Below are 14,141 nucleotides of genomic sequence, written 5' to 3'. Positions count from 1 at the left end.
CAGCTTTATTATTTATTCTTAAAATTTTCTAACGTCTCATATTGGTCAATCACCATTATATCAGTTAATCTAAAAAACTATATAGTGAATTCACCTTCACTTAAAAACAAAAAATAGCATGATGTCACTTTAATATAATATATAATGATGTTTGAAGTATACAATCAAATAGACATTTTACAAATTTATTAGTTGAATACAGAAAATCATATATGAGAAGAAATAATTAATAACTGATCAGAAGATAAAGAAAAAAAAAGATTGATAATAGGTCAATAAAGTCAAAGGGCACATGGGAAGGGGGACAGGAGATCCGGAGATGGGGGTCAATAAAGGAAAAAACTAGGGGCAAAGTGGAAAATATTAGCGATAGACGAGAAAGCAACAAAGAACACAAGTGTCACCAAAACAGTTTGAAACAACAAAGACATACATCTGAAGAACACAGAGGGGCGCCGCCTTGGAACAGTCAGCAGCATAAATACTGCTGGGGAGTTTCAACCGGTTAATGGTGCGCCAAACCTCACTCTTAGCCCCACCATGTTCCTAGAAACGGGACAGTGTAAATCAAATGAATGCCCGCCAAGTGGAATTCTAATAGTTGTTATGGTTACAAAAGGTTAAATAAGTGTAAAACCAAAATGACCGTGTAAAAACATTTAAAATTAAACCCATTGACCATAACAAAAGTACTCAATATCCTAAAGGAAGACAGACCAAAAAGAAAATCACCTACAAGGGCCCGACGAAGCAAGACAGAAGACGAACATTTAGTTTAAGAAAATATGTGAATAATAAAGTTAACAAAGTTTAAGAAAATAATTATATGAATAATACAAGGACAAACGCGCAAAAGCAGTTTTAGTGAAACGAATCGGATAAGATAATTGATAACAAATAAAAACAAAATACGTAATTGTCTATTTTTTTACATTCCATTATCATTATTTAGGGGGAGTGCAGTGTACAGGGATAATCATTTGCACTCTGAGGAGTTTGATTCGTATCTTCATCTATTGTGTACGCACGATGATTTTTTTTCTTTTTGCGCGTCCCTTTATACATGTATGATGACCACATTTCAAAACAGGCTCTAAATCGAACTTGAAAAATATGTTTTTTTGTATATGTTTTTAAACTGACTTTTGAGTGTGTATTTATTCTATGTGTTTAAATAGTCTTAACTATTAAGGTGCCACTGTCAACCATCTGAAAGAAATTAAATGCAAAGATGAATGTATAAAATTACAAAAGCGAAACAATGTAAAAAGATATGACAATTGGTGATAGGAAATGAAAAAGCACATTTAATGCATGTTTGAGAATAAAAACATTTTTTTTTGTCCTTATAGATATCAATTCTACTAAATGATTTTTTTTTCATTTTTTAAGAAATATGTATACGTCTCTTTATTAACGATGATATGCCTAAGATAATTAATTAATTATTTTTAGGTCAGCTTGAATTTTATTTTAAGAAAAAGATAACATGAAAAAATGAATGCGAACAATTGTCTTCATTAGGCTGGTTGTCCAAGGTTGTCGCTAGGTTACCGTTCATACAGGTTTGAAAATGCTAGTCGGGGGTGGGGGTTGTCAGGAAAAGTACATCACTAGATTGTCCACAGGGGACCTGTTTGATGTACTGTTTTAAAAGATTACCTTGTTGGGGTATTTTTCTGGAAAAGTGCCGTCAGTAGGTTGTGCAAGTGGTAACCGTCAAGCGGGAAGCAACGGTTAAAAATGCTTGTCGGGAAAGGTATATTTCGTAACAAATCTGACTAAAAGGGGAATGCATGAGGGTAAAAAAAACTTTCCAGAAAAAGTGAATGTCATAGGTTATCCAGAGAGTACAAGACAAAAACGGAATGAGGGTAAAACTGCTCGTCCAGAGGGAGTGTTTTTCATGTGGTTGATGATATATATGATGATAAGGAGAAAAATGCTGATTGCGATGACGATAATGATGTAGAGCAGACTGATTACTATGATAATGATGATGAAGATAGGAAACATGTTGCACTTGTTCTTCACAAAAACGATGATGTATTTCTGAAAAATTGAAAGTATGCTGTTTGTTATGGTGGTGATGAGCAGAAGCATGTCGAATGCATTGTTGATAATTATAATGATGATGGTAATGATGCACAGAAGTATTTCTATTAGGATGATAATAATTTTGGTAATGAAGAGCACAGGTATGTTTACTTTAATGATTATTTTCATGTGATGAAATGATAATGATGATGATGATAAGCAAATGTATTTTGGTTGCAATAATAATTATTATATTGATGTTGAAGATCATTATCAAAATATTGTGAATTTGATGATGATTCCGATTACGATTGTGATAAAGGTTGACATGCTCATTTTCCCTACAAAGAAGGTGCCCGTCTTAATAGTTGAATAATGTTGATGATATTAATGATGATGAGTAACATTAATGTTAATTGTATCATGGTATAGCATAATTAACAGTTATGAATGTACCTGTAATTATTAGCTCGGTCTGAAGAGCTGCTAGATAGTATCTTAAGGGTCAAATGTTTTTCAGGCACTTGTTTCAACCTTTGACATGTGGCACCCAAAGGGGAACCCTGGTTGTTTGTATCATATTTGATCAGAGTGAGAAGTGTTTGTTTCATGTGCCTATTGAAATAACAAGTTTTGCAAGGTATAGAACAATTCAGTATTAACTGTATGAGGGGGAGAAATGTGAAGTGATTGTTATGGTGATGATATTGATTATGATGATAATGACTATAATGATGACGCTGATCATACTGCTGGTCATGATGTTATTCTCTATTATCTTATGCTTTTCAGTGGATTACTGATTTATCTGTGAAAATTATATTTGATAATTTCACAGTGAAAATTATCAAAATATAATTTCACACTTTTTAATGACGAAACTACTTTCTAAAGATTTTCCCCATGTGGTACCTGAATTCTATTTTTGTTGACAATTCTAATAATGTCAGGCTTTTTAGAGAAAAGCAAAGCTGAAATTGATAAATAACTTAAATGTCAAAAGTAAAAATGAAGAAAACTTACTTCTATTCATTCAAATTATAATCACCAAATATGGTCTCTTATTTTTTGTTTCATTTATACAGTCTAAAAATTACATTCTTTCAATATGAAAACTGCTCTTGATGACATTTGGGCATATTTTAGTACTCTACGAGCCAGAACTGCCGTATGCTTTATGAAAACTTGAAAAGCAATGACAGCCATCAGCTCGAAGAATAAATAACAACCCAGCGTACGTAAGGCAGCCTTTATCAATTTCAAGTTTTCCAATTTCCTAGCCGCTTTTTGAATTTTTACACTTCTGTCAACACTTATTTGTGGTCTGTTACAATCCTCAAATAAGTTTTCTTTCTTTTAACTAACAAATGCAAATGATATCCCTCTGGATCAAACGCAATTATTTTCCTCCCGTGAAATACATAACTTTTAAAAATGGCGGCCGCCTTCATTTAACAAAGCCAGGTCTAATATTAATTCTCAGTAAGTAACAGAAACATGTATGGATGGTTGGACTTTTTCTCCTACTAGAATTGTTTGTTTTTTTATTATTAAAACAAGCAATCATTCATATTGTTTTAATAAAATGAATGATATCACCGCCATTTAACGTTGATTGTCGAACATATTTTCATCCCACGACTTCTTGAATTTAATGAGAAATTCGACTAAATGGGGCTCTCAATGGGGAAAACAAATTTTAATATTAACGTAAATATTAAGAAAATTTCGTTTTAACTTGTTTTAAAGCATAAAAGAAAAAGAAAATTTGTTTGTTTATTATGTAAGATGTAATTTTATTTCATCTCATGAACAAACAAATATTCTAATAGTATATATAATGAAGATACGTTAATGAATGAAAATATGTTGATGATGATGACGACTTACTAATTGTGTTGATGAAGATGGTAATAAAGATTGTTGAAATTATTGAATTAATCACGTAACCTATGATAAGCAAAGTGTGTATATTGAATTGATGAGGATGATGGTGTTAATGTTGACGACAATGATCATTGTGAGAGTTGAAGACGCACGTTGATTGCTATGCTAATAATATAAATAATAATGATGATGATATCCTTTCAGTGATCTTTAAAATTGAAAATATTTTGAAATACATGGACAACCAATTTATTGCAGTCAAATTATTTGGGCAGACAACAATTCTTAATTTGTAAAAAATTATGATTACTGTACTATTATAAACTTCAGTAACGCTTCTAACAGTAGGCATGATCTTGAGTTAACCTTTCAATAAAATCTCTAGGGAATTTTGGTCAGGCAAATACTTAACAACTGCTATTTACAAATAAAACTATGCTAGGTGAATATATGTATGGCAAAATTTTAAGTGATTTAAAATTCTATAACCAAGTTTCATTTCATCTAGGTACATTTATATTCTATTAAAGTGACATTATGTTCATCCATTTGGTAGATAAACAGGTGAAAGTCAAAATAAGTTAATATTTTCTCATAATTCATTTCAATTTTATAATTTACTTCACATGAATGATATATAACCCACTAGGCCCTGTGAATTGTGTGCAATTATCCGTCGGAATGTATCTGTAACTTTCATTTTATAAAACATGGAGGGCAGTATTTTTGATATGTTTAGGTAGATTTATTTTTTACCTTATTTTTTTTAAATATCATGTGTTGGTCAATCACATTATAACAACCAGTTTATTGAAATATATAATCTATAAAAATCAATTTGACAATGAAAAATGATAATGTCACTTTAATCAATATAATATATGTTATATTAATAACACATCAAGAGAAAGACATATTTGAAATTGAAGTTTCAATGATATTTTACAATTAATTAAAACTGTTTTAACCTGAAAGCAATGGCATGCTATTGAAATGAAATATTCTATCTCGTATAGCATTAGAGGCGATATGCTTCAATATATTTTTAATTTTAATTGTTTAGTACAGAATGCAAAGTATGGAGTTAACCTTACTTAACTTCTGAGACATTTCTGTATAATGTTATATTTCTCAATCTCAGAATTTGACATTTGTAAAATAGTTAATGTATACTAATTTATTTATAAACAGCCTGACTGTACTCTAATACATATATGATAAGAATTAGTCCATTAATAATGAAATTATTGTTTTAAAAAGAAAGTAAGTAATAATATATTATTGATTTATTTTATTATTAATACGTGCACGGAATCGTTCACTATTTAGGAGAAGAATTCTGTAAGTGGCTATATAACTCAGTCGGTAGAGCCCAAGAATATCGGAACGGTATTCCAACGGCTCGGGTCCCGGTTTGGCTGCACACTTTTGCTCAACCTGTTACATGTATATGCTGTAATTATTAAATAATCTGTATCCACTTAACAGAAACCTCAAGTGAGCATCAATGAAAAAAGCAGTTAACAATTTTTTTTTTATGTTCAGCGTTACATGCATCAACTTAGATTTTAAAGACCATATACCATCCAGACTGGTTAATTTATAAAAAAAAAATAGTTGAGTACAGATCCTAAGTTTAAGGATTTAACTGTCAGAGACACTATATTTGACCATGGTTGAATGATAAAATTATTCAAAATCACTTTTTTTAAATGAAAAAATAAAAAAAAACAGATCAATTTATAATAATATAATACAAAAATTATTGGTAATTTACAAATAAGTTTCTTATATTTTATTAAGAAGAAGAAAAAAAACTTTTAAGTGATTTTTTTTCTAAGTTTAAGTGAAAACTTTACTTAAAAAAGAGTTTTCTAAGTTTAATATGTTTCATGACATTCAACCTCCTTGTAAAATATTTTGCTTTGATAATATATAAAATTATTATTTGTCACGTTAAAAGTAAAAGATCCAGATAAATACGAGTATATGAGAGTAATGTGGGAGTTCTAGAGGCAAACCTCTGTCCTAGCCCCTGTAAGATCTCTTAAATTTATCATTGTGGGGGATTGAATCGAGTTCAGGGTGTTACAACATATAATCTCCATTGGTCAGGTTAATTAATTTGCATTTATTTCTATGATTAGATAACCATTCTAGAAGGTTTTAAGTAAATACCTATGACCTATGTGATTATTAGGTATTAAATAAAAAAAAAACTTTTTATATGCATGATACATTATACATTTTATGATGAGGTTGCATAGAATTATAAAAAAAATCATTTTATGTATAGTTCATAAAAAGGACGATTTACTTGATTAGTTTTATGTTTGGTTTTACGGTGCTTTAAGTATTTTAAATCATATGGCGTCGAAGTGGAAAAGATAGTTTTGGATTACCACGGGTGCTACAATTGCCATTTTTTCAATTTCTGTAACATTTTAACATGGTGTGTACGCAGTATCCTGAATTCGACGCGAAATAATGACGAACAAAGAAAGAGCTGTATTTAGCATTTGGAATATTTAAACTATAAGTAATGACATGCAAAAGTAAATTAAAATTTAATTCGTTTTGGTGCTATAAGAAATTTGAGGATGCGCTCGCATGGTATCAGCCCCTTAATCCATTATTTTTTTTTTTCAAAAATGTCACACGAAAGATATCAGTTTTGGCAATTTTCTTTAATTACATAATATGTTCGGAAGATAATAATTATTGTCAGAACATTATTCAAATACATACACTGAAATAATCATTCTTATAGTATGCGAAAAATAACACCATTTTATCAAAGCGTTTCGTTAGCAAACAAAATAACTGGAACGTTTTCTTTTTTACCATAGACTTGAACGTTCGTGTAATTTTTATGCGACATCGTGTATAAAGAATAACAATTTTACTGTACAGGGTAAAACATTATTGAACACATTTCCTTTCACATGTCGTTGCACTAGATTACTAAAACATATTACCTGTGTATTTGCTTCCGTTAATGCATGTGGAGGATTCTCTCCAGCACATTTCAAGTTATCCCGCCGTTGTTTTAAAATTGGCTTAAAAATATGGTATATTCCTGCTACAATCACACAAGTAACTAAAAAAACATCCTGAAAAGCAGCATAAATAATTATTGTTCTTAACTTAATAAATCGTTAAATATCAAGGAAGTATTGAAATTTATACCTTTTTAATATAATGATAAGTTCTGTTATGTCATATCTTGTTAATTGTCGTCAGCGGTAAGTTGTATCTGTCCTCCCCCCCCCCCATTTTCTATTTTCCCTCCCAAGCCACCCTAACGCCCTTCTCCAATTCACCATATGTGTCCAAAAATTCTTGTATCAGCTCTATTGGGTTTGTATTTTTAATTATTCGCCTTCTTTTTAATTGAAAGTTATAGCATAGAGGGTTATGTATCCCACGCTTCCTTTTCCAGTCTTTGTGTCCTTCCTAAGATATGGTATGGTGCCCGTTGTTTGTCCTGCCAGTGTGGCTTGGTTTTGTCGGTAAGTTAGTCCTATGAATGTCGCCTTGCCTAGATGATCATTGTTTCTTATTCATTTTATTTCGATCATTTTTGAGGGAGGTATCTTTTATGACCTCCATTACTATAATCATTTATTTGAAAAAAAGCCAATCTTATTGTATAACTCAAATAAATGTTATATTTCTTTAGAACTGACACCAGTGTATGCTATTTAATTGCTTGATGCATGTAAAATTACTTATAAATGTAACATGTATTTGGCCTTTAGAATGTTCAATAATTTATTTACTTTTACAAAACAAAACATGACTTTTGCATATTTCATAACATAAAGTAATTAATTTACGACGTTTTCGGGAGTTTTCATATGGACATTTAGGCAAAATTAAACTGTTCAAATAGAATTTCTTTAAACTAAGCATGTTGTTATACAATAATAACAGAAATATTTTAAGCAAATAAATTGGGATCACCGTTCTTGTTTAAGAATTATCGGTAAATATTGACGAGCAAAGAAGAGCTGCATTTAGCATTTGGAATATTTAAAACTAGAAGTAATGACATGCAAATGTAAATAAAAATTTAATTCGTTTTGATGCTATCAGAAATTCGAGAATGCGCTCGCATGGTATCAGCCTACGGTGGCATAGAGGTGACATTTGCAGTTTTATTTTATCTCGTGGCCACGACTTATTATCTTGAGGCCTCAAGATATTATCTCGTGGCCACGACTTATTATCTCGTGGCCACGATTTATTATCTTGTGGCCTCAAGATATTATCTCGTGGCCACGACTTATTATCTCGTGGCCACGAGTTATTATCTTGTGGCCTCAAGATATTATCTCGTGGCCACGAGTTATTATCTTGTGGCCACGAGTTATTATCTCTTGGCCACGAGTTATTATCTTGTGGCCTCAAGATATTATCTTGTGGCCACGACTTATTATCTCGTGGCCACGAGTTATTATCTTGTGGCCTCAAGATGTTATCTCGTGGCCACGACTTATTATCTCGTGGCCACGACTTATTATCTCGTGGCCACGAGTTATTATCTTGTGGCCTCAAGATATTATCTCGTGGCCACGAGTTATTATCTTGTGGCCACGACTTATTATATTGAGGCCACGAGTTATTATCTTGTGGCCACGACTTATTTCAGCCAATGAAAATGGTCGTTTCAACTTGAACAAAAGTTAATATCAATAAGACCTTATATCACACTGGCCACAGCTTTCACAAGAGCGGCGGGTCAAGCGCTGCGGCGGTGAAGAAAGGGAACGTTTTATAATTATTATTCTTCTTGTTTTGTATGGTCAGGTGTTTCTTTCATTCTTCTTTAAAGATATACTTTGCTTAAATTTACTATTAGAAAATATTGATAATTGTTACATTGTCCCTTTGTACATGTAAACATAAAATGAACATGTTTTGACTTCAAAGATAGTAGATATGTTATGTTTAAAATTCTACACAGTATAGGGGTTCACCATGAATATATATATTGTCAGTTTTTTTAAGTAAAGATTACCTGACCTGTTATAAGGAACGCAGCTTCCTGTACATAGTTTATTGATTTCTTTATTCAAGTTAGAAGCATTAAGTTAGAATACCATAGATTAAAAAAAATCTGTGATTTTAATTCTCAAGGATGAGCACGGTATATCTAATTTAATTGAGATTTAATTAAGAAATATATGCGGTTGATGTATACTTTTAAGGTCGTTCATGGAAATAACTTGCCCCTTTTCCCTGTGGATTCGAATCCCATTAAAGACTTGTATCTAGATAGTTATTATTGAAGATATACTACAATATCACAATGATAAATGACTATCTTTGACGGGTTATCTGAATCTTTTTCTTTATTATAAAAACTGACATACTAGTATACAAGTTTCAAAGACGTACATATGTCAATTCTTTTAAGATCTCCTCTTTGATTTGTACTGCTTATGCTGTGCTATTGCTACTGCCAATTTCACGTTTTATAATTTTGTCACTGCTACTTCTGTGCTACTGCTACTGCCAACTTCATGTTTTATAATTTTGTTACTGCTACTGCTCAATGCTACTGCTAACTTCCTACTGGTGATGACCACTTATAAAAGTGAGTGTATTTTATGAAAAACTGCATCTATAGAAACTTGATCCTTAAACGTTAGGACCATACGATAAGAATACAGAGGGCCAATTAGTGATGACAAAACTCTACTCAGTGGACGTGTTAATGTGGTCAATACAGTTTATAGTGATATACTAGCTGATAAGCCTTACTGAAATTCAGCACGTCTCTGGGAAAATGCGTGAACTTAAGTAAATATATGGTGGTGATTGACACGCCCCTCCTGTGACTGCTATTGCCAGTGTGATATTAAATTTTGTTCAAGATGAAACGACCATTTTCATTGGCTAAAATAAGTCGTGGCCACAAGATAATAACTCGTGGCCACGAGATAATAACTCGTGGCCACGAGATAATAAGTCGTGGCCACGAGATAATATCTTGAGGCCATAAGATAATAACTCGTGGCCACGAGATAATAAGTCGTGGCCACGAGATAACATCTTGAGGCCACAAGATAATAACTCGTGGCCATGAGATAATAAGTCGTGGCCACGAGATAATATCTTGAGGCCACGAGATAATAATTCGTGGCCACAAGATAATAACTCGTGGCCACGAGATAATATCTTGAGGCCACAAGATAATAAGTCGTGGCCACGAGATAATAAGTCGTGGCCACGAGATAATATCTTGAGGCCTCAAGATAATAAGTCGTGGCCACGAGATAAAATAAAACTGCAAATGTCACCTCTATGCCACCGTATCAGCCCCTTAATATTAACATGATTTTTTTTTTTTCAAAAATGTCCCACGAAAGATGCAAGTTTTGGCAATTTTCTTTAATTACATAATATGTTCGGAAGATAATAATTATTGTCAGAACATTATTCAAATACATACACTGAAATAATAATTCTTATAGTATGCGAAAAAAAAAATAACACCATCTTAACAAAGCGTTTTGTTAGCAAACAAAATAACTGGAACGTTTTCTTTTTTACCATAGACTTGAACGTTCGTGTAATTTTTATGCGACATCGTGTATAAAGAATAACAATTTTACTGTACAGGGTAAAACATTATTGAACACATTTCCTTTCAAATGTCGTTGCACTAGATTACTAAAACATATTACCTGTGTATTTACTTCCGTTAATGCATGTGGAGGATTCTCTCCAGCATGTTTCAATTTATCCCGCCGTTGTTTTAAAATTCGCTTGACAATTTGGTATATTACTGCTACAATCACACAAGAAACTAAAAAAACAACCTGAAAAGCAACATAAATAATTATTGTTCTTAAGTTAATAAATCGTTCAAGATCATGGAAATATTGAAATTTATACCTTTTTAATATAATGATAAGTTTTGTTATGTCATATCTTGTTAATTGTCGTCAGCGGTAAGTTTATCTGTCCTTTCCCCCTCTTTTCTATTGTCCCTCCCTAGCCACCCTAACGCCCTTCTCCAATTCACCATATGTGTCCAAAAATTCTTGTATCAGCTCTACAGGGTTTGTATTTTTAATTATTCGCCTTCTTTTTAACTGAAAATAATAGCATAGAGGGTTATGTATCCCTCGCTACTTTTTACAATCTTTGTGTCCTTCTTAAGATATGGTATGGTGCCCGTTGTTTGTCCTGCCAGTGTGGCTTGGTTTTGTCGGTAAGTTAGTCCTATGAATGTCGCCTTGCCTAGATGATCATTGTTTCTTATTCATTTTATTTCGATCATTTTTGAGGGAGGTATATTTTATGACTTCCATTACTATAATCATTCATTTGAAAAAAAGCCAATTTTATTGTATAACTCAAATAAATGTTATATTTCTTTAGAATTGACACCAGTGTATGCTATTTAATTGCTTGATGCATGTAAAATTACTTATAAATTTAACATGTATTTGGCCTTCAGAATGTTCAATATTTTATTTACTTTTACAAATCAAAACATGACTTGCATATTTCATAACAAAAAGTAAGTAATTTACGACGTTTTTGGGAGTTTTCATATGGACATATAGGCAAAATTAAGCTGTTCAAATAGAATTTCTTTAAACTTAGCATGTTGTTATACTATCATAACAGAAATATTTTAAGCAAAGAAATTGGGATCACCAATTATCTGCCCCTGAATCAGAATTTTCTGCTTATTTGAGGTTATTTCAATGCCAGATCACTTATACATACGTCAATGAATCCATGTTTTAACTTTTGGGTTATGTTCTAAGAAATAGTTCCCTTTTTGATTGTTACAGAAAATTGTCCAATTCAAGGGCAGATAATTTGAAAATGAGAACGGTGATCCATTTATTCCTCGTAAACAATTTATGTTATCATATTTTTTAACTTGCCAAGTGTCATGAAATTATAATGGAAAATTTTAACTGTGCCAATATTTCTATATAAAAACTACCGAAACGCCCTTAATCATTACCAAGTATAATATTGTGCATTCAACGTCTTCATGATAATGTAAACAATTCACCATTTCTGTCTGTCTGAAATATTTTATAACACTAAATACTTTAAATAGGATTGCTATATAATTACTAAATATACTTTATTTCAGAGTAGTTATGAGGGTTTATTGAAATGTCTGTCCTAATTTCTTCACAGAAAAATGTAAAGTATGTCCTGTGATCGTCCAGAACAATTCTAAACATACATATTATTAGGCATTAAATAATCAAGTATGAATTAATTGAATGTAAACATAAGAGAGTTACAAAATGATCAAATGCCTCTGCATAATAATTAACATTAACAATGAATTTAAGGAATACACAGATATCAAAAAATGTTATAATACTCGTAAAAAAACTTACCTATGTTCTCTTTTAAAATATGACGAACGAAAAAACTCGATTTATCTAACGGATGTAGAACGCTGATTATTATCATATGATTCAACATTGAGTACAATTGTTATCGAATACAGATAGCATTAAAATATTTTGACTACGGAGTACTTTGCGGTAAATTAACATTTAAAGTAACAAAATGGTCGTTTTTTCATTGTCAAGATGAACAGAATTGACTATATATTAAATTTTCAAAAGATTGACTGTTAAAATAGTGATGGACCATTAGCTGATATTGAAATGTTTATGATAAAATATAAAACCGCCTCAAATATAACAATACTGCTAACTTATAAACTGATAGTTACAATTAAATCCAGGGGGTATTTACATACATTTTCTTGGGTCAAGTGCGTTTCATATCGTTAATGTCGATTAAATTGGTAATTTAAAATTGAAAGTGATAATCAAGACAAAATGAAAACTTATTTTGACTGTCACCTGTTCACTTACTATATACCCTTTGATAGGCATAATGACACTTTAAAGACGTTTTCAGTAAATTTTTGTGCGCATCATTAAGCGCTCCCAAGAAAGATAATCATGAATAATTACTCTTCATAAAAGAAGGTAGTTGAATAGTACTCGAATAACTATTTAAATTTCGGCTACAAACAAATAATGAGTAATTAAAACAGAATAAATATTTCTAAATGTTCAAAAGGAGATCGATTCAAAAGAATAACAGGGTCGTTTAGATAAAGGATTTCTCCTTGTATTAGTGCGACAACAGTGATGATCATTCCGCGCGCGTTACCCCACCCACTTATGGTACATGAAGTGACGAAAATGCGTCGACAGACAAGTGTCAAAGAAGTTTACAATGCTATATATTGTTTAAAAAAATATTAAATAAAAAACTTAAAAATAATGCTCCATTTTTCTTTTCTTTTTTTTTTTTTTTTTTTTTTTTTTTTTTGAATTTCTGAATACTTGCTTATTGTTCTCGTATGTCAGTCGAGTGTAGAAATAATATAACCTTATATAACTTGTTTTAAAAACATATTCAGTATCATTTACTTCATATAACAAAATAAAAATTATAAATTTAAATTTAACATTTTTTTGTTGTATATATAACAATCGATTCGTATAACACTGATATTTCTAAGTAATTTTGACAATTGGCATATGCTGTAACGATGGAAACTGCTCGTTTACAAAAAAACTAACACGTCAACATATATATTTATTTCTATTTTTGAATTCACCAGAAAATTTTGCTATAACAAATATGTAGGAAATTCTATGAAAGAAAGTTTTCGGTATCGTTTATTATTTACAGAATCCATGTTTATTTTTCTCATTATGTGTTCAGTTATGAAGCATGAAAAACTCGTTTTTAAAGAAATATGTTCAGATTATCATTTGTTTCATACATAATCATTGGATATACAATTACTATTGAAACTGCCATTTTACTAGAAATTCAACACGTCAACATATATTTTTCTTTTTCTTTTTGAATTTGCCATTCAAGTTTACTTATCATACAAAATGTTTAGAAAATTATATGAAAGGGTTAAATTTTCATAAAACTGTAGAAAATAACTTTAAAGATATACTATGCTCAAATTTGGTATTCGACATGTATGGTGTTCCATCCTTTTACAGTTGGATGCTACCCTTTCCTTTTTTGATTACAGGTGACGGATCATGTGGGAGACTGATGACGGGCAGTTTTTAAAGCCCTTTGAGACTGAATTGTCTTAATGTTCTACTGTTTTGCTTGGTGTCCTTGTAAGTGATTTTCATGTTGCTTTGCTCTCCTTTAAGGCATCGAGTACTTTTGTT

At 31.1% G+C, this 14,141-nt stretch overlaps 1 protein-coding gene across 1 annotated transcript in view; it reads right to left on the bottom strand.

Annotated features, from left to right (window-relative positions):
• The window catches only part of LOC132749653 (uncharacterized), a 42,054-nt gene extending 29,672 nt beyond the window's left edge, over positions 1-12,382 (bottom strand). Inside the window, exons 1-4 of the mRNA XM_060739500.1 lie at positions 12,312-12,382; positions 11,921-11,984; positions 10,620-10,754; positions 6,903-7,037 (exon numbers count right to left, since the gene is read on the bottom strand). Of these exons, the coding sequence (XP_060595483.1) occupies positions 6,903-7,037; positions 10,620-10,754; positions 11,921-11,974 (324 nt within the window). The 5' untranslated portion in view covers positions 11,975-11,984; positions 12,312-12,382. The remainder of the gene's footprint in view (positions 1-6,902; positions 7,038-10,619; positions 10,755-11,920; positions 11,985-12,311) is intronic.
• Positions 12,383-14,141: the final 1,759 nt, after the last annotated feature.

The sequence above is a fragment of the Ruditapes philippinarum genome, unplaced genomic scaffold (assembly GCF_026571515.1).
Source record: "Ruditapes philippinarum isolate M1 unplaced genomic scaffold, ASM2657151v2 ctg3088_1_1_1_1, whole genome shotgun sequence".
NCBI classification, from domain to species: Eukaryota; Metazoa; Mollusca; class Bivalvia; order Venerida; family Veneridae; genus Ruditapes; species Ruditapes philippinarum.
Note: the sequence above shows the minus strand (reverse complement) of the source record. Positions and strands in the feature narration are given on the sequence as shown.